Source organism: Suillus fuscotomentosus, assembly GCF_016647785.1.
Source record: "Suillus fuscotomentosus strain FC203 chromosome Unknown F5891scaffold_17, whole genome shotgun sequence".
NCBI lineage: Eukaryota > Fungi > Basidiomycota > Agaricomycetes > Boletales > Suillaceae > Suillus > Suillus fuscotomentosus.
In genome coordinates this window covers 751782-771722 of record NW_024539529.1, presented here as the reverse complement: position 1 = coordinate 771722, position 19941 = coordinate 751782, and the positions used below count along the sequence as shown (strand labels likewise).

At 49.3% G+C, this 19941-nt stretch overlaps 6 protein-coding genes across 6 annotated transcripts; 2 read left to right on the top strand and 4 right to left on the bottom strand.

Annotated features, from left to right (window-relative positions):
* Positions 1 to 10177: 10177 nt before the first annotated feature.
* F5891DRAFT_919197 (uncharacterized protein) lies at positions 10178 to 10486 on the top strand (the record flags this gene model as incomplete). The annotated part of the gene is made up of 1 exon (XM_041373755.1): positions 10178 to 10486. A coding segment is annotated over one exon (309 nt), but the record flags the coding sequence as incomplete, so codon positions are not given.
* Positions 10487 to 11495: 1009 nt separating this feature from the next.
* Positions 11496 to 13678, bottom strand: F5891DRAFT_1024423 (glycoside hydrolase family 18 protein). The gene is made up of 7 exons (XM_041361326.1): positions 13163 to 13678; positions 13016 to 13109; positions 12822 to 12967; positions 12558 to 12766; positions 12080 to 12507; positions 11965 to 12025; positions 11496 to 11916 (listed from the first exon to the last, which is right to left on the bottom strand). Exons 1-7 carry the CDS (start codon positions 13429 to 13431, stop codon positions 11795 to 11797), a joined length of 1329 nt encoding a protein of 442 aa, XP_041228083.1. The 5' UTR covers positions 13432 to 13678; the 3' UTR covers positions 11496 to 11794.
* A 1362-nt stretch (positions 13679 to 15040) lies between these two features.
* On the bottom strand, positions 15041 to 15518 carry F5891DRAFT_949207 (uncharacterized protein; the record flags this gene model as incomplete). The annotated part of the gene is made up of 2 exons (XM_041374857.1): positions 15041 to 15355; positions 15408 to 15518. The coding sequence occupies 2 exons, from the start codon at positions 15516 to 15518 to the stop codon at positions 15041 to 15043; spliced, it is 426 nt and encodes a 141-aa protein (XP_041228082.1).
* A 185-nt stretch (positions 15519 to 15703) lies between these two features.
* F5891DRAFT_1024417 (signal recognition particle, SRP19 subunit) lies at positions 15704 to 16878 on the top strand. Its single transcript, XM_041361325.1, has 3 exons — positions 15704 to 16040; positions 16087 to 16334; positions 16383 to 16878. The coding sequence occupies exons 1-3, from the start codon at positions 15757 to 15759 to the stop codon at positions 16775 to 16777; spliced, it is 927 nt and encodes a 308-aa protein (XP_041228081.1). The 5' UTR covers positions 15704 to 15756; the 3' UTR covers positions 16778 to 16878.
* Positions 16879 to 17842: 964 nt separating this feature from the next.
* F5891DRAFT_1186627 (uncharacterized protein) lies at positions 17843 to 18624 on the bottom strand (the record flags this gene model as incomplete). The annotated part of the gene is made up of 4 exons (XM_041366726.1): positions 17843 to 17911; positions 17968 to 18089; positions 18193 to 18523; positions 18562 to 18624. 4 exons carry the CDS (start codon positions 18622 to 18624, stop codon positions 17843 to 17845), a joined length of 585 nt encoding a protein of 194 aa, XP_041228080.1.
* Positions 18625 to 18846: 222 nt separating this feature from the next.
* On the bottom strand, positions 18847 to 19764 carry F5891DRAFT_978793 (uncharacterized protein; the record flags this gene model as incomplete). Its single annotated transcript, XM_041376815.1, has 6 exons — positions 18847 to 18882; positions 19024 to 19104; positions 19160 to 19206; positions 19332 to 19470; positions 19577 to 19648; positions 19723 to 19764. 6 exons carry the CDS (start codon positions 19762 to 19764, stop codon positions 18847 to 18849), a joined length of 417 nt encoding a protein of 138 aa, XP_041228079.1.
* Positions 19765 to 19941: the final 177 nt, after the last annotated feature.

The window sequence follows — 19941 nt, the reverse complement described above, 5'->3', positions numbered from 1 at the left end:
ATGATCTCCTCTGATCGTTTGGTCCCGTGTACGGCCTTGAGGTACTTTGATACCCAATCAACGAGATGGTCTTTGAAGGCCCCTTTAATGAGCTGGTGGAGAAGGTCAAACGACAGCAACTCATGAATGTCAGCTCGGGGGAAGTCATTAGTGAATGGCTACACAAAATAGATTAGTCTGGTATTGAAGAGCGGCTTGTTCCACTCACGACGAGATCACCAATAAGACCAAATTCATCCCACAATACATCTGCGTGTAGCTCGTTGATCAAGAAATCAGTAAACTCGCGGGTGCGGTAGATGCCACCACCATCAAGGTTTGTGCGAACTGCAATGCATCTACACAAATTGTTAGTGTGAATGGATACTGACTGCAAGTGCCAATACTCACTTCGGGCACCAATGTTTGACAACACAGGATAGCACGAGTTGTTCCTCGTAATCCGCTATGTAGGGTCCTAGACTATATATAACGCGCCGGAAATGACCATCTCCACAGCGCACGACCTCATACGTGGTCATAACAGGTCTGAGGCTGGAGAGAATCACGGATAGCGAACTGTGGAATAGCTGGCGGCGAAATATCCGAAATGCGTCATCTTTAGAATGACTCCTGTCAGCTGAAATGCAGATCAGATGACGGAAAACGAAATTTAAAATATGAATATACGTACTTTTGGGTATGGCGAGGAAACCAATGATGACAAGAGCATCACGGTGCGCGCGTCGCACGTTGTTGCGTACATTACCGATCGAGGCGTAGAGGGGATAGTATTCGTTATTACCAGTGCCCACAGAGACAGTAGTTTTGTCACTACCGAGAATAATTGGGACCAAAGCGGATCCGTGTGTTTCTGGATCTTGTGATATGGTGTCCTTGATGAAATATTAGCTATACTATTTACGAGCGATATCAGAAAGAGATGGAAGACGTACTGCTTGTTTCCATGCCCAGTCTCCGGACATGAAATCTTTCCATCGGCGTGTGGCGTCCGATGCATCGTATTCACGATATGGTACATAGTCGATTTCGTCCTTGTAGTCAGGGTTAGCGATGATATTGTGCGCCATTGCGCGGGGGTCCCTATACCAGACCTCGAATTCATCGTCCATCCACGGTGGGGCAACCTCAGGTCGTTCTCCTGTATATTGAGCAGAGAAACACTGCCAAGGGACGTCACCAAGCTGCGTCGCATCTATGACATTGTGCAGATCTTTGTGATCAGCAAATGGAGGGGTGTCGTGGTGTTTTGCGAGAGTCGCGGCCATTAGGTCACACAAGAAATCCAAATTTCTTGCCGACATATGACATTTTTTGAATGCGAACTCTGCCGCCTCAAACTCAATCCTAGTGCGATATGGGCTCCAATCATCAGGAGCCTTCAATGGCACAGGAGTCGGAGGGGTGCCATATGGCAGAAATGTCCCATCAGCCGCGCATGGTCGTCCTAAGCGTACATTTGAGTCAAAAACGGAGTACTCAAACTTGAATGAAACTTACCATTTAATGTTGAATGGTATGTGCGATAGCAACGCTCGCTCGTGTCAGTAAATTCTGCATCATTGTGTACATCCTCTTGAATTGGATCAGGAAGTATGGGAGATGATGGCCGGTGTAGAAACAACAATACAATGAGGAACAAAAGAAGCTCCTGACTGTATCTGTAAAAGTTGTAAGGTCGCGCGCTGCCTAGTCTGCGTTACTTGAGAAGCAAGTGCGTTCGACCCTATAGGGGAAGTGAGTGCAGCAAGGATCTAGAAGTGTGCGCTTAAGCGAAGCGCGAGAAAGCGCAGGTGTGCGCAAGGTACAAAGGCGCGGGAACGCGCGCGCGTATTAGCGCGAAGCGCGGGAAAGCGCGCGCGAGTATGCGGAAATGAGAAACTAAGCTTAAGTAGTGATATAAAGCAAGATAGAGATATAAGAGTGCAAAATGTAAAGGAATAGCTTTCTACTATATTCTGCTAAGTAGTAAGTGGGTAGTAACTAGTAAGTGAAAAGTAGGAAAAGTAGGTTCGTAATAGTATGTACTGCTGGCGCTTATATAGCGCGCCTAAGCGCGGTCAAGCGGAGCCGAAGCGCTACCGAGTAGGTATGTAAATATATATATGAGTGAGAATGCATGATAAAAATAAAGGTGGAACTATGCTAATAAAGGAAATGGAAATATACGCACTAGGGAGCTTGGTGGACAGTGGATGGATGCTTCTGGATGGCTGGCGCCATAGGGCGCGCAAGCGCGGAACGCGCGCGCGCGTATACATCGCGAAGCGCGGGAATGGTGCGCGCATGGCGCGCGTTGCGTGGGAAAGCTGCGCGTCATATAGAGATAGCTGTGGGTAGCGCACAGAATGACGCTGCGGTTTGTGCTGTATACTTCCTAGTGAAAGCTGCCATATCACCATGAGACACGAGTCTCTACATCTCCCAGGGACTTAAATTCTGAGTGTCCCCACTCAGCGCGTGTGTGGTGAGGGTTTCGCGTGATAGTATGCATGTGCGATGCATGTACGATGCTTTGGTTGTTGGGCGATGAATGCGTGATCATAAGAATGGTATGTGTGAAGCGCAGGAAGTTGCGCGCATGTTACGCGCGAGGCGCGAGAATGTGCGCACGCTATGCGTGAAGGCGCGGGAATGAAGTGTAGCATGGTGGATTGCGAGGGTGACTCTGATGTGATTAATGTGCCATGGGTGTGGGGCGATGATGCAAGGGTGATATGGATGTGGCGCGCAAAGCGTGGGCGAGATGCGCGCATATCCATATAGCGCGGGAAAGTGCGCGCGCGCAAGGCGCGAGAACGCGCATGAGTGTCGCATGTGTTGTATTCTGTGGGGATGGTGCGAAGTGGCGCAGTCCAGGAGCAATCCAATCCATGTCCAAACCAAGTCCTACTAGGCGTGCTAAATATTAGTTGCTAAAGGTTTGAACAGCATGAGTAAAACTATAAGTGAAAATATGAAGGGAAAATGGTAAACTTTGCGGATGTCCTATCCGACTTGTCTTCTTCGTGCAGCTGTCAACATCTACACCTTCCTATGAGAAAGGCGCGGGAAGCGCGCACCGCGCGCGCATGAAGCGTATGTGCGCGGGAAGATTGCGCGTATATGCGCGTGAGCGTGGGAAGACTGCGCGCATATGTGCGCGTTCTAAGGTAAAAAGGAGCATGGTGCCGCGTCATGCGTGCGAAGAGGAAATATACTATTGAGCTAGGTGGGCACGATCTATGGTTGTTTTTCTTCTAGGTGATTCCTATATGCATATATCAGTGTGTTATTAGTCTTTTGGACAGTGTTATAATGAGAGAAAATGAAATGAAAGAGCACTGGACGAAACCCAGGGTAAAACAAACAATATCCTATGAAACAGTGTTGGTATATGTTCCTCCTTTGATGCGCCGCTGAAGCGCTCGATCCTCCTCCTTGAGCGCGTGCGAGCGCGCGTGACTAGCGCGCTTCGCGTCTCTTGCGAGCTGACGCTTTACCCAAGGTAGGGTTGGAATGCGCAAGGCTGGCGTATTTGGGGGGGGCTTGTGACTGGCAGAATGAATTCCTGCACAACGCGCTGCAGGTTGAAGGCGCGCCAATGGGAGGCGCTGCAAGGGGTGTAGGGCGCCCTACAAGCTGATAGGGTGCGCGCGATGTGCGCGCCTTGGGGCGATTTCGCGCGAATTTGATTATATTGGCCGAACACGCGAGGAATGGCCATTTCTCTGCAAATGTGTTAGCGAGAAATGTATATAGTGTGGAATTAGGCGCAAATGTCGCGCAAATGGGCTGTAAGGGTGGTATATCAAGGCGCAATAGGCGCATAGGTGAAAGGAATAGTGCGCATCAAGGCGCGCAGGAATGAAATTGACATGGTAAGCAAAAGCGCGAAGAATGTGAATAAATGTGGGAAGTGCGAAGTTAAAGGTGATGATAGGGGTGTTAGGCGCGTATGTATGTGTCAGGCGCGCGCCTAAGTCGCGCCTGGATGACTGATTGTAATATACCTTGTGTTGAATGAAAGAAATGCAATTTAAAAGGGGAGAAGTGATAGAAACACATAGCATGAAAACTCTGCTACAATTATGAATGCGCGAGGCGCGGGAACGCGCGCGCGTATTGCGCGATGCGCGTGATCATGGCGCGTGAACAAGGGGTGGTGAGAAGATGAAATTAAAGTGTTTGGAATCATCATATAGCTCCTTAAGAGCTTCAAACATGAAAGAGACAGAAAACGCGAAATGAGATGAGGGTAAATATACAATACCTCGAGGCGCGCGCATTGCGCGTCCTCAGGCGCAATATGGTGCGCCTGAGTTGCGCCAGGGTCGCCTGAGACATGCTCCGCTTGGTGGATGTGCAGCATGATGCACGGATGCTTACGGTACTGGCAAGCGATAGTCACTGGAAGCAAAAAGCGCGACATGCGCGCAATCGTTAGTGACAATTGGAGTTACCAGAGGCAAACTCTGGTTGATGCAAGGTGCAACTTGAGCCTCTGATGCGGTAGGAGGCTCCTCTATAGGCGCGCTAAGGCGCAATTGATGTTTAGGGTCATCCCTGACCTCTAATGATGCGAGTGGTGATAGCGGTGATGGCGATGGTGCGATTGGCGAGGTTTCTTCCGTAAGCGATGCAATAGCGAGGGGCGAGCATGTTTCTAGTGGTGCGTTAGTGTGCAATGGATGATTAGAGTCATCCCTGACTGCTGGCGAGGTGATGGCGATAGGCGCGCGCGATGCGATAGCGATAGGCGCGCGTGTTTCAACTGGCGCGTTAGTGTGCAATAGATGTTTAGAGTCATCCCTGACTAGCGATGCGATTGGTGATGATGGAGATTGCGAAGGAGATGATGCTGATGGTGAAGGTGAAGAGGCGCCTGTGGTGTGCTTCTGGTTGCGCTTAGCAAGCGCGCGCTCGAGTTCGTGATCTAAGGTGGTGCATTCTGGTATGGCTTTGCATGCTGGTGCAGTTAATGGTTGAGGTGCGCGTGATTCGCGCGAAGGCGCGGGAAAGGCGCGCGCGTGAGGCGCGTGAATAGGAACTGGTGGCCTTTTGTCAAGTACAGCTTCTGAGGGTGCGCGATAGAAGAGTCCAGCTGTTGCGTTAGCGCTAATGGTCGTATCCTGCGTTGCGCGACTCGCGTGGTATTGATCTTTGTACTTAGCCACTTTAGCTTGCACTGGCACAGTTGCTGTGACTAAGGTGGCAATTGGTGCTACTATGGGCGCGCTAACTGGCGCGCTTGGCGCGGGAAAAGCGTGCGCAGGTAATAGGAACTGCGCAGCTGCGAAGACGTCCATGAATGGGTATGGGTCGTATGGGTGGTGGTCAGGGAACTTGATCATAAGGCGCAAGCGGATTTGCGCCTGAGCATCGCTAGGGATTCCTTCCATGAATAAGTGGTCGCGTTCGGCCTTTCCAATACGGTCTTCGTCCATGAGTGGCTGCATAATCTTCCTGAATGCGCGCAGGTAATTGCTTAGTTCTGTGCAAGAGAGCATTGGTTTGTTAGCGTATTCGCGCGCGATGGCGCGCAAGTCGCTGCGAGCGCGTAGCGCCTTTTACCGTCCCATCCAGGATACATTACCTTCACCTCATCTAAGAAGGCGTCGTAATCGCTTACTTGCGCCTCGGGCATTCCGCCCCATAGTTCTTGATCGTCGCGCTCAAGGTAGCGGATAATACCTTTGATGCGGTCGAGTCCTTGGAGTCCTGCATCATCAGCGAGCTGCTCATAGGTGTCAATAAACTCGGCGAGGTTGTCTGTAGTGCCATCGAACTTGGGCGCGTTTGCTGTGCCGCGGATGGGCATTCTGAAGGGCATTGAAGCGCGTGAAAGGTGCGCGCGCAAGGCGCACAGGGGTGGGAAAGCGCGAGAATGCGTGACTAGAAATTGGTTAGCTTTTGAATATGCAAAGAGATTGACCTTTATGCGTTAAATAGTGTGAAGTGCGAGAAAGGTGCGCGCGCGAGGCGCACAGGCGTGCTAATATTGCGCGCGCGCAAGGCGCGAGAATGCATGACTAGAAAATGATTAGCTTTTGAAATGCAAAGATATTGACCTGTATGCGCGAAATGCGCGGAACTAGATCTTGCTGACTGCTCCCCTCGCAGTGGGCTCCAGTTGTAGAAACAACAATACAATGAGGAACAAAAGAAGCTCCTGACTGTATCTGTAAAAGTTGTAAGGTCGCGCGCTGCCTAGTCTGCGTTACTTGAGAAGCAAGTGCGTTCGACCCTATAGGGGAAGTGAGTGCAGCAAGGATCTAGAAGTGTGCGCTTAAGCGAAGCGCGAGAAAGCGCAGGTGTGCGCAAGGTACAAAGGCGCGGGAACGCGCGCGCGTATTAGCGCGAAGCGCGGGAAAGCGCGCGCGAGTATGCGGAAATGAGAAACTAAGCTTAAGTAGTGATATAAAGCAAGATAGGAGATATAAGAGTGCAAAATGTAAAGGAATAGCTTTCTACTATATTCTGCTAAGTAGTAAGTGGGTAGTAACTAGTAAGTGAAAAGTAGGAAAAGTAGGTTCGTAATAGTATGTACTGCTGGCGCTTATATAGCGCGCCTAAGCGCGGTCAAGCGGAGCCGAAGCGCTACCGAGTAGGTATGTAATATATATATGAGTGAGAATGCATGATAAAAAAAAGGTGGAACTATGCTAATAAAGGAAATGGAAATATACGCACTAGGGAGCTTGGTGGACAGTGGATGGATGCTTCTGGATGGCTGGCGCCATAGGGCGCGCAAGCGCAGGAACGCGCGCGCGCGTATACATCGCGAAGCGCGGGAATGGTGCGCGCATGGCGCGCGTTGCGTGGGAAAGCTGCGCGTCATATAGAGATAGCTGTGGGTAGCGCACAGAATGACGCTGCGAGTTTGTGCTGTATACTTCCTAGTGAAACCTGCCATATCACACCATGAGACACACGAGTCTCTACACCGGGGTGGAGGTGAAAAATCCGGAGGGGGCAGTGAGAAATCTCGAGGGCGGGAGGGTGAACAAGATGGCCGGGGATGATCCTGAGGGGACGGTGCTGAAACAGGTAAAGTTGGGTGAAGCGAGCGCCTGTGTTGTGTAAGACCTGACTGGTTTCGAAACCAGCGTGAACATCCTGGAACTGGGCATGGAAGCTGAAGCAGGTGGTGAGCACGACGGGGAGGCATGTGTGCTATGCTGGATGTTGACGAAGGTTCTGAAGGCTAACCGTTAGATTCAAGGTTTGGGGTGCAACCGTCCATAATCACCGGTACCAATGTGACAAATTTGATAATGGAGGCCAGATTTGGGGCTCGGACACGAGCAAACTGTACCGAAAAGCTTTCTACACTGGAAAAGCGGTGGTATACCTCAGTCTCACTGCGCCAACAAACAAAAACTAGTACTAACGGTGCGGGGAGTGTTAGTAGACTATCTCCTCGTCGGAAAGGTGTCAAAGAACCATGACATTGATGTCTCACAGGCAAAGCGTTGGACTGATATTATCCGGAGTGCCTGAAAAATGGTAGAGACTCCCAATATTAACGGCGACTGCAAAAGATCGCGCTAGTATATTAGTGGGTACATCAGAGCAAAGTAGGGTCATATGTATGAATTCAGAGTCAGCTTAGGCTACAATTTTTGAAGAATTGTGACGAAACTTACCTTGTCGTCCGCCACCACTGGTTGGGTATTCTCGTTCTCCAGCCTCCCAAACCTTCCATCAATACCATGTCTCAGCTTGCCAGCGCGGTTCCGAGGCGTGTGGCGACTCGAGCTAAAAATGCAACTCAGCACCCAGGATATATCCTGACCGGGGGCGAAGGCCACACAAAGAGACGTACCAAAGCTCAAAAGGCCGCTGACGATCAGCGTGTAGAGGAGGAAAAGAGGGCAAGTGAAATGGCTGTTCATGAAGGACATAACCGCATTGCTGTATTTCAGAAAAAAATGGAGACAGACCAAGCAGCCGCACGTGTTGATGCACCAAAGCCTACTCGTCCCCGCCCACGCCCACGCCCCGTAAAAAAGGCTGTAAAAGTCATGGAGACCTCCAACTTGACTATGGCCGAAGATAAGGCCGTTAGCGCTAATGGCAAGGGTGGTGGGGCTAGAGGTAAATTAGCAGCCGGTGCTAACGTCGACCATCCTGGGAGTGATGCAGAGGAAGAGGTGCGAGTGCCGGGGTCATGCAAGAAGAAGGAGAAGAGGAAAGTGTTACCAGTGAAGACGCCAGTAAGAGATGCAATCGAAGCAGCGGGTCTTATCGATGAATCAACGATGGCACGTGATGACGATAAGAAGTCTGCTGATGTGTAAGACGTTTGCTTCTCAACTATGTTGCACCATCTCACTGAAACGGCTCTTTTCTTCTTCAATTTAATGGTGCATGATGATGATAGCACTACATCAGGTCCTCAAAAATTTGGTTTTGCTGTCCAGCGTATCCCGGGTTGGAGGACGGAAGTTCCCGCTGCCAGTGTTGGTTCTAAGCCATCCTCCAACGCATTGAGGAAAAGACCATCTACGATGCCTTCCGACTTCTCCAGTACTGCTCCCTCTTCCAAACTTACCATGGGGAGTACTATCAGTAGCGGTGGTGCCCCACTCACGCCCATCAATACTATCGCCGATGCTGGGGCTGACAACGTGGCAGATCGTTTTACGACCCTGTTTGCAGACGATGATCTGGCTGAATCAGTTGAGCGCTCTCAAGCCCTTGCCCGTATGTCCAAACCAATAGCTGCTCAGGTGAGTTTAATTATCTAGTTCTTTCTTATGTATACGTTAACCGCATCACCAGGGCGTCAAGATTTATTCTAAGGTCCCTGATACTTCAGTACAGTACGAACAAATCAATCCCATCGCAATGCCAATTTGACTCCTCGACAGATCAACGCAATTCAGCCTGACGTTTCCGACGATGAAATGAATGTTGAGGTGACCCCCCCAGTAGTAGCTTCCCTCGTTAACTATGGATCCGACACTGACATGGAATCTGATCTCGAGCCTCCTCCTTCTACACAGGTCCCCCGAGGATATTACGATGCTGATATCCGTCGAGCTGCAGCTCTCGCTCGAACTTCAACATCCCACTCTACCATTCTGGCGACGAGTGTCAAGCGCAAACTCGCAGATATGGAGGATGGCCTGACCGATGATGACGCGATTGAGGATGCCCTGCCTGAGGACGACTTGCTCGAGGACGACGTGATTGAGGACGACGTGATTGAGGACGACCAGATTGGGGACGACTTCATGGTCGATGATGACTTCGTCATCGAGGAAGATACACCTTCATCCGATGTTGAATTTGTGGGGCACAGCAAACCTGTGGTGGTCAAGACCGAATCTGAACCAGTGTCCTTGCGGGTCACATCTGCGGTAGTAAGCTTCGGTTATTAATATTCAAATCATACTAACTACGAATCATGTAGACTAATGTTGGCGTCAAGCACAAAGCTCCTGCGGCTAAGCGGACAAAGTCTTCCGTCACACATACTCGCAGTCTTTCCAGTATCTCGAGTGCTACTTCTGGCGCCGTGTCGAACTCTGTCGAGGTGGAGATTCTCCCCCGTTCTGCTTACAGGATCAAGAACCTTCCTGGAGGTGCTCGGGCAGTGGCTAGATGGAGTGCAGTATTCATCCCCACTCTCATTTTTGCGATCGGAGATCAAGATGAGGTCTGGGCTTGGGCTCTTCCCAAGTTGGAGGCAGTTCTCTGCACTACTGTGCAGGACACCTGGGACGCAGTGTACAAGGACATACCGCACAAGGTGACTACTGATGGGCCTGTCATGGCATTAGTAAGTGATCTTTGATGCAATTCGTATCTGATCGTTCTTGTTTCTTCTTAGGCCACCCAGCGGCTATCAGAATGGCGCAATGGCATGGGCACTACCGCTGTCACCGCACTCACACACTTCATGTCATTACAGGATGATGTCCAGACCGACCAAGACCGCGAAGATTTCGCAAACAACTTACTTTTCAAACTAGGGTTCTTATATGGTAGCATCACGGAGGACGGACAATTCAAGAAACCCTTTCAGTCGGAACTCCTTGTTCAAGTCCTCGTACAGCACAGGTGTGCTACCTGGGGCGCCATTGAGAGCCACAGGAAGGTCACGCATGCGAAGGGCGCTCTTAGCCTCGCCACTGCGGCGGCATGTACATTTACCCCCTCATCATATCGTGACTGACGTATTTATCAGATGGAACGCGCCCTCAAGATTATCGGCCGTGACAAGACGCTCATCAGTGAACTGGAGGTCAACAGTAAAGGCAATGCTGTCAAAGTCCCCCACAGTATGAACAAAGCCTCAGGCAAGATCAGCAACTCTCGAAAGGCCTTTTCCGACACCAACTTTGGTGCGGCAACCAGGGGCTATATGAAGTCCATCAATCGCCTCGACGAGTCGATCCTCCAGGACGTCTGGGGCCGCACGAAGGAGATCGCTGCGAGGAGGCGTGGTGCGCCCCCCACTGTGGAAGAAGATTCTGAGGATGAGCGCGCACTCATCTTTGATACCTGGTACTGTCCTTTTCTGTCACTTTCTAGTGTCCCAACTGATGGATTTTGGTGCTACTTTCTGTTTTATAGAGTTGTACTGCCCCTTCCTCTCGTCATTCATCATCGCTGTTCCCTGCTTGTTTGTTCACTGTTGCCCGCCGCGCGCATGTTAAATGTCTCGTTTTCGCTACTTACCAGTACTTTCATATTGCTTTCTCTCCTTTTTGTCTCGCTTAATATACAAATGCAATGATATACGGTTATTTTTGTCTTGAACAAGTGCACAATAAGTGAAATAAGTGAAATAAGTTGCTACAATTTACACTACTTGCACGACTTGCACTGCTTGTATTGTAGGAATAATTGAAAATAATTTCTCAAAAAGCGAAAATAAAGGTAGAAAAGTAAAATTCAAGAGGAGGCATCTACTTATCCAACTTATATGCCTTGTGGCAAGTGGATGGCAAGTGGGTGTCGCCATTTTTGCGAGTGACTTTTCCGCTCCTTTTTGGGATTTTGACCGGCGGCAAGTCTCGAAAAAGGAAGTTAAGAAATGTGGGAATTTACTGATGTAGGTTTGACAGCTCATAGTTGCTATTTGTCCAACTTCAAATGTCTGTTTCATTTCCTCGTTTCGCGGCTTCTTATTCTCGTTTTGCGGCTTCTTATTCTCGTTTTGCAGCTCTATCTTTCGGTTTCGGATATCAAGTCTCTCAGTGTGGTCGTTTTGCGGCACTATCGGGTTGTGATCAGTGCGTTGGCACTATTATTAAAAAAAAAAAAAAAAAGAAAAATAGCCCTTTAGCCGTTTGGTCCAAAACTCGACTCTTTTCGAGTCAAATTTGACTCGCTTTCAGTCACCAGTCGTTTTGGCCTTCAGTCACCAGTCATTCGGTGGGGAGCTCAGTCACCGATTGTTTGGTGGCTTGTACATTACTATTTCGTCCTAGTTACTATACGTACCTTCCGTTTTCCAACGAGCTGTCACTCCTAGTACTAAAAATTGATTGCGGGTCCTCTAAGTACTAGTATTATGGCGCCTTCTATTACATAGTCGGACGCGAAGAAGCAAACTAGTAACGCAGGCCAATTTTGTTGTAAGATGTCAGCACATAAAGTACAGCAAAGTATGCATGTCTAGCAAGTAATACAAATGCGAATATAAGCCCGTAACATGCTATTCCAGATAACCCCGATCCCAGCAGGTATCAAAACTCTTGAGTAATTTGAGCGGATCAACCGCATTGCTGTACAATATTTGGTATGGTAAGTGGCGTGAGTGTGAGGTCCAGATGAATCAATCATCGCAGGGTGGTAATCATGACGAGCCAGAGATAGCGCCATTGATGGCGTTCAAAAGAATGTTGTTGTAGTCGCCGCCCACCTCCCACAGGGCGAAACCAGCCAGGCCAGCCTGTTTAATGAATTTGCCCTTTGCAGCTGCAGAAAAATTAGCTAAATTCAGCTGTTTAGAGCGGGAAAACGTACTGAAGGATTGAGCATCATCGTAAGCTACCATAATCTGTGTGTTGGGGTTGTAGACGTATGGCTAACAAAGACAGGAATTAGACTAGTGAAAAATTTGCGAACAAGGAACACGCACCGTCTGGCTGCAGTTGTCGAAACGGCTGGTCATACCAGAAGCGACGCTACCGTCCTGGTTCAGGAAACCGGCATCAATGAGTCCCCAGAAGTTGAAGTCCCCGGAAGCAGGCTGGTTTACACCGCAAGCATCTGGACCAGCAGCATCCCAGCTGTCACCGAGGATGGGGTTGTTGGTGTTAAAGGTGGGGTATGAGGCCAACGTGTTAGCCTGGACAGCTGCAGATTGGCTGATGGAGTAGCCATGTCCGTAGCTAGGCACACCAAGAACGATTTGGGAAGCAGAGAACCCTGCAGCAGTCCAGAGCTTGACGGCAGAAGTTGCAGAGCCAGTTTGGTCAGCAGCCGGAGCACAGGAGTCGTCTAAAGGAGAGTTGGGGCCTACGACCTTGCTGAAACCGTCGCCATACACGTCGTAGTTCATGATTTCTACGGAAATATTAACGGCTATAATGGTAGGCATTGACCAATCTACTCACCGACGTAATCCAAAACCTGGGCAAAACTGGTGAGGTCAGTCGATGGGTTCCCCGTAGCATCGTTCCATGGCTTGACAGGGGTAGCAGCAGAGAAAGACACATTCGGTAACGCCGTCTTCAGCTCCTGGAGCGTAGACAGAAGATTGGCAGTATCCTGAGACGACTGTGTGTTGCAAGAAAGACCGTTGGCACTACCGGGGTACTCCCAGCTGTAAAAATCAATGTCAACACCGAGAATGACCACGTTGAGTTAAATATACATACTCGAACTCGACACCTTGGAAGCCATACTTATTCACCATGCTGACGATCGACTGGACGAAAGTCGTACGGTTGCTTGAGGTGGAGATAGAAGATGAGAAATATATGGAACCATCCCAACCACCAATAGTCAATACGGGGACAACGTTCTGTTATCCAGTAAGCCAACCATCAGACATAAAAAGGTGTAATCATACATTTTGCTTGGCGGCAGCAACGAAGGTGACAGGACCGCTAGGGGCGCTGTCACTGACAGTCATTATAGCAGTTCCACTAGCGGAAGTGATAGCTCTATATATCAAAATGAGAAAAGTTTGCATGGTGATTCTGAAAAATTGACTTACCCGAAGTAAGCCATTCTATTGAAGCCCTCCCACTTGATGTCGGCAACCGTGTAGTCGGTGTGCCAGTTGGCAAACCAGGCCATTGCGATAGATCCATTACCAGGGTTCACAGGCGTTGAAGTAGACACTGGCCCAGAGGCAGAGGTAGAGGTGGTAGTCGAGGTAGGTGTACTGGCACTAGCAGCAGATGATGATCTAAGGGAGCAAGTTGGGGCGGCAGCTGCAAACGGCAGTACCAGCAGAGAAGCTATCACCAGAGAAAATTTCATGATGATCAAAAGTGTTTTTAAAAGATGGACGTCGACAGTGAGTGAATGCAAGCGAGAGTTGTAAGTAAGTGCTAGCTAGAGCACGAATTGCAATCAGGACCAGGCCTTGGAGCAGTTGAAAATCAGACGGGAAAAGTAAAGAACGACAGACAGGCAGACGGCCCTTTTGTAGTTGTGAGACAACGTGTGGACCTTCCCAACCGGAAAGTGACCCAGCCACAGAAGTCATGCATGATCAATGCGGCGCCACTAAGTAAATGCCTAAATTACACACACTTTTGTTCTTTTTTTGTTCATCATATTAGTCATCCTGTGGGCGCTTACCTTTAACACTGTGGCATTGTTCGTTGGTACCGTTGAACCGTTCCCCATTGATATATCGATGGTAAATGGGCCCAATATATGCCAATGCGCCAAAGAACCACTGAATCTCCGTTGTGCATTGGTGAGTTCCACATGACTCGGAGAAGGTGCTGCTTTTTCTCTCCAGGAATCTATGGTGCACGCCTGGTTCAATCAGATCTCTAGGAGATCATCATCATCCAATGGCAGCTTATGGCCCGAATGTCAGTCACTGGGCAGTCTAAATCTCTGCCACGGGCCCTACCGCTAGGCTACATACGTAGCCGTCGAACTCGACATGCGCCAGGGGTCTCCGAGGCGCAACAACTTGTGATCATGGCCACTTCTTGATGCGCGTCCTTCGAGATCAGTCCATTGAGCTATTAATAATGTTATGATTCCTGATAGATTGGAAGCAAGTGTTTCCTATAGTAGAAAGTCGGTGAAACCTTTTGCTAGTCACAGACTCACAGTACTAGTCTCCAGTAGCTGATCCAACATCAGATATGACAGTCGATGTCTTCGATCATGCCCTGCTACGTGGTCCAGCACGACTGTACGTGATCATCATGGCGACAAATGGCCTTCACCGACGGAAATTAGTATGTTAAGGAGGTTCTCTCGACAGTTGCACAGTTGACGCTCGGGCAGGTCGTCGTCGTCGTCACTCTAAATCGGATGATCGGTTGCAGGGCAGGTTGAGGCTTGAGCCTGAGCATACATCACACAGCAGTCATTGAGTTGTCAACGTATGTATATATCTCATTGATTGTTGTCCTCCAGCGATGCCCATCGATCGGATCGAGTGCGAATTCTACGTGTATTTTTCTAGTCGTGAGAGTCGGAGGCATAATATACATTTATTTACAACAGTTCTCACTGTCTATACATGCTTCGCAAGAGCTATTGTTCGGTGTTATACGGCACAAGACGAGCACAAGTCCTGAACGACAGACTTCAGTATAAAAGCCAAGTGAGAAAACCGCCACTGCCCACCAATCGCCAGCATCGTCAAATCATCATCAATACAACAGATGAGATCCGGGGACGCGCTGCGAACATGTTACCGAAAAGACGGGCAGAAAAGAAGCGCGGACGCGAGGACTCCGCACATCTAACTGTAGTGTACCCTGTCTTCTCAGCTACCTGCAGCAATCAGCATGTTTGTCGTCCGAATTCATAACGAACGCAGCGTCTACAAACCTCCCCCTCAGCTATGAATATGAAACCGAACAGGCTACCTTAAGGCAAAGTCCCGACCAAGACCCTATCCACCACCTCTAACAAGTCCTATTCGTACAGCAAGACGTCTAGCTTGGTTTGCTTCGATTCTCCGAGATCGAAACAGGGATACGGCTATGGCGACAGTAGCGAAAAACAGGTTGCACGCCACGAATTCGTAAAAATCAGCACGCTCTTGTGCGGGAACACGACCGCAAGGCTGCCATGCAGGAGTCTCCCCGAGAGCTCCCGGGGGTGGAGATATAGGGTACGGTTCATCAGGTCTTGGTGTAGGTATGGTCGTGTTCGAACAATGCATGAGTTGACGATTGCCGAATGGATGACAGAAGGGTTCATGAAGCTACAGTTATGTTTATTCTCCGTCCAGCACATTCATATAGTAGAAAACGTACAGCATCTAGTGGACATGGTTCACATGCGCCGAATGGGCGACAAGTAACAGACTGGTTCCGGCTCGGATCAACGTGTTGAGCATGAATAATATTCACGACACATAAAAGCATAAAGCTGCAATTCACAAGTTAGAGAGGTTATGATATTTAGAGTTGAGAGATACCCACAAAATGAGTTTCATGACTGTACTCGCCGCCGCCGTATGCAACATTGTGAAAGCATGAATGTGAACAGGCGTGAGAAACCTTCGCTTGCTTGCCTCATACTTGGTTGACGCCGTAGTAAGTGCGATCTTCCAAGCCATTACAGTGCCAAACTCACTACTAGGATAGGTTCTGCAGCTTAAACATGTCTCGTCGTACAGCAGTAATCGAAGAATTCGACGATGACACTGACCTCCCCCTCCCATCGCGTCCACTCAATGCTGGGCCGCGCGGACCCCTACTCGAAGAGATAGGGCATTCCGACGAAGAAGACAGTGAGTCTGAATCGGACGATGCGTCTGCGCTTGGCCAAGCATCACAATCACAATCACAATCACAATCACAATCTTCATTCCACGCCCCAACGTCGTCTGGTCAATCGCTTGGTCAACCATCCAATACCGTCACTGACATCACGCCTTATAAGAAGTACGTTATTCATACAACTGTTCTTCGCTTGCTAAGAATTTGCTAGATGGACGTGCATCTACCCCATCTATATCGACGCAAAACGCCCATATGGGACGGGCGAGCGCCGAGTAGCGCGTGAGAAGAGCGTTTGGTGGCCTCTAAGCAAGGATATCGCAGATGCGACTAGCCGGCTTGGATTGGGCACCTTGCATGAAGTGCAGAAATCTCATCCTAGAGACTGGGAGAACCCTGGTCGTGTGCGCGTGCAGTGGAAGAAAGATGGGCGACTGCTGAACCCCGCGATCAAAACGAGTACGTGAATTCATTCCGCCTCTTCTCTAATAACTCAAGTATGTTCAGAAAAACAGCTGCTGGAGATGATATCATTCCAGATCCAACGGTTAAAACAAGATAATATTCCCCGCCCACCATACATAATGACCCCGCCTCCAGTTTCTGCCGCTCAACCAGCGATCAAAACTCCTACCTCCGCGAAGGGCAAGCAAAAGTCTAAAGCGGGTTCTGGTGTTGCTGTGCAGCTTTCCAAGTCAAGTCAACAGCGCTTGCCTACACCTCCACAACCTCTGCCAGCTTTGGCAAGCCGAGTATCTCCTTACTCACCGGCTTTACCCACGGGAATGCTAATCGAAACCGTTAAAGCTGGCATGAGTGCGCAGGAGCCGGGTGCAGGAGCTGCTCCTGGCCAACCGGGTATTCAAAAAGGTAAACGGAAGGTTCTCAGAGTTAGGGGATGATTTAGGACTCTAGTAATGGTGCAAATTCTCATGTACAAGATACTTGGAAACACTCACGAATTATTGGTGATGAATTTCCAACGCACTGCATCATTTCAAATGGGTGAAACATTCGGATTCAACCATAGCCCAGTCCGACGACATCAACTACTATGCCAACGTGCCTGACTGATCTAGCAGGAGTTTGTCCTACAATGATAGCGGACAAATTTGCATAGTGGTTTCTACAGTGATCAACTCTTCGGCCTCGAGATCATTGCCATTGCCATGGGTAGGCCCGTTGATGCAAGCCCTCTTCTTTGCCTGACCTGCAGAATCCGCTGTGATGTTATATTGAGCGCAGAGCGCAGGAGCAACAGTGGTGAAGTATCCATTGAATTACACTTTGAGACACTTTCCAGACCATATAGTCGGCTTAAGGCGGATTGTCCAGGTGTTTCGGTGTGTGATTTAGACGTCTTGGATGCGCCTGCTACAGAGCAACCAATATGATCATGTAAAAGAAGCGATTTACTTCCTGCTGGTTGTTGGCATCCACCTCCAAGCAAGAATAAGGTCTTCCATGCCTGAACTTGCAAGTGCTGGTTTGATATCAATACACTGGCAGGAGGCTTCTTCACATGACGTGACCGCTACTGCTGCATCTGCGTTACATCTAGCACCAGCGGACTATTTTCTTCGCTTTGGTCAGACTCACCACTGACGGCAGTCGCACCTGCCACCGCTCCATCAGCAGATCCATCGCTTGCACCCTCATCACCAACAAGATCTTCAGTTCCTATAATGTAGGTGTGTCAGCTGCAGAAAGAATGGTGACTATGATAGATGCTTACCACCCTAAGGTGTACACGTCCTTGCCTCGGTCCGCGGTGTCCTGGTCACACTCAGCGTGTGTGAGAGGGAATTAGTCGGAAATGACTCAAGCGACGTGGAGTCATCAAGATTCAACACCCAAATTGCGTGGTTCAACATCGTGTATTGTCGTAGAATCGTGCACAATGGTCCGTGAGTGTGACCACCGCGATTCCAAAGGCGTAGGCGGGCTAGCATCATAGTCAAAATCTGTCAATATTTGAGATCGAGACTTTGTACGCCTGCGTCGCCATCGGAACTGTAGGTGTGGGCGGCATCATCCTGTAGGAGTCACATTATTATTGAGAGGATTATTAATTGCGCATGCATAGACTTACAATTGTATTTTGATCTTCTAGGCCTTGTATGATCGGAATCATAAGATCGACGGCATGCTTGTCAGTAAATTCCGTACTGTCATCGCCCTTGCGTGAAAACGTGTGGAGTTGATCTTTAGTTCCTAACATGCATCATCAGCGGTGTGTAAAAGCATGAGACTCAGCGCCCATCACGGTCCCATCAGCGAAAGTGATGATGAACGTATACGCATCAAATTTGCAGACCTCGAACAACGTTCGCTGCCATCATACCCTGGGTGGAAGAGGCAGTTGCCTTCGCAATTGCCAAGTGCTGGACATATGAGAGCAACTTGACGATTGCAGCACGATCATGTCCCTCCAACTCATGGCGACGCTGGATGCGTGGTTGCATGACGGGGTATATCGCCACAAGTGACTCGGAGACTGGCACTATTGGGGTGACACCCAATGGAATCTCAGCACCATCGTGCCGTATCAATTTCTTCCGCTTGATCGTATTCCCATGCTCTCCAATCATTACATCTGTGTGCTCCGCAATCTCAAGTGTTTTCCGGAGGCCAGCAACCAGTGGATGCTACGTAGAACATGAGTCCTCTTAACCAAACTAATCACCTCCTCAATTTTCATTTTCTCAGATTCGATGATCCCCGGGTCCTTGCGAAGGTTCGTGGACATGGCCTCTGTCTTGTCACCCCATCAGATGGCTGTGGCGAAGCATGTGATAGTGCAACAACAGAGGCTCAAACCAACCGCTGACCTGCCGGAATGAGCGAGGACACAAATGACCGACATATAGTATCGGAGTGCTCACCTCGTCCAATACAGCGTTATTTAATGTCAAATACGTCACACGATGTCAAGGACATGTCCACATAGGGCCCCTCCTCCACGCCATCTTCAGGTGTCAGCCACACCGTGATCCTTGCCGTTGCCCTGTCATGATAGTGTTCCATTGTGACGGAGTGATAAGTGCCATTTGGAGCGCAACTTGCTTATCAGGTAGTCGGAGTACTTGTCCAGGCCGGTGGTGTAATTAAAGGCCTTGGTCCCAACACCCTTCAAACTGCTACTTACTATTGCATAGTCCGGGAAGTCGTCATTAGATGCGAGCAGCCGCAGGATGTGACTGTAGAACAGAATAGATTGGATGAACATCTACAGCAACATGTAAGGTCTGGCTGTGCATACTCATGATGCGGACGCAGCTTACCCCCACCACAACATCGATTAATCGGGCCAGCCAGGTGATTTGGAACTCTTTGCAATGGCGGAAGTGTGATTCCAACAGCAGGAGATCGATGGGAAAGCATCAATACGAGCTTCTCGTAGCCGAGAACATTTGTCAAGACTCAACCGCCCATGCTTCTGCCTGTTGGTAATACCTTGACTTGCATAAAAGGCACCAGCTCGGGCTTGTTGAGGTCGGCATGTGCTGGACAGTATGATCGATATGGCAGTATCTTCTCGCATTGCTAGAATCCCTTCTTTCTTGGAGAATCCGATTAGCTTGTTCACCTTGACCTACGGGCGATTCTTGTATTTTCCAAACAGCAGTGGATCCTGGGTGTTGATGACACCAATATCCCAGTCTGCAATTCGCAAGCTACGTTTCCATTCTCCGAGTTACCTGACCTGGGTCGTTTCTTGGTGCCTTCGCCTCCACCGAGTGCTTGACCATAGTTGCGCGCAAGTCGTTCACCTAGTAAGCCCATTGTTCATAAGCTGTCTTTCTCATTGTTTAATGTGTCCGATCGGTCGAACACGCAGACCCACCGTTGGTCTCTCATCAGTCACACTTGCGACGGCCCATGTCATTACAACGGTAGGTGTGTTTGCATGAATGTACAGCCGTAAGCGCAAATTTTCCAATTCAAATTGTTCTAGTTCCTATCCCACATTATTTCTCGATCTGCCCATCGAGCTGAGCACTCTTAAGGTTGGCCAAAGCTATGGAAAGTTTCAGAACGCGAACTCAGTTGTAAACATAAATGA

Bases quoted from the DNA above. Each gene is read 5' to 3' on its own strand.
- F5891DRAFT_1024423 (XM_041361326.1), bottom strand. From the start codon at position 13,431: ATGAAATTTTCTCTGGTGATAGCTTCTCTGCTGGTACTGCCGTTTGCA. The intron at 12,968-13,015 runs GTATGATTACAC...ACTGGATAACAG, and splicing joins TTGCTGCCGCCAAGCAAAAT to AACGTTGTCCCCGTATTGAC. The intron at 12,767-12,821 runs GTATGTATATTT...TGATTTTTACAG, and splicing joins TTCCAAGGTGTCGAGTTCGA to CTGGGAGTACCCCGGTAGTG.
- F5891DRAFT_1024417 (XM_041361325.1), top strand. From the start codon at position 15,757: ATGTCTCGTCGTACAGCAGTAATCGAAGAATTCGACGATGACACTGAC. The intron at 16,041-16,086 runs GTACGTTATTCA...AGAATTTGCTAG, and splicing joins GACATCACGCCTTATAAGAA to ATGGACGTGCATCTACCCCA. The intron at 16,335-16,382 runs GTACGTGAATTC...AAGTATGTTCAG, and splicing joins GAACCCCGCGATCAAAACGA to AAAAACAGCTGCTGGAGATG.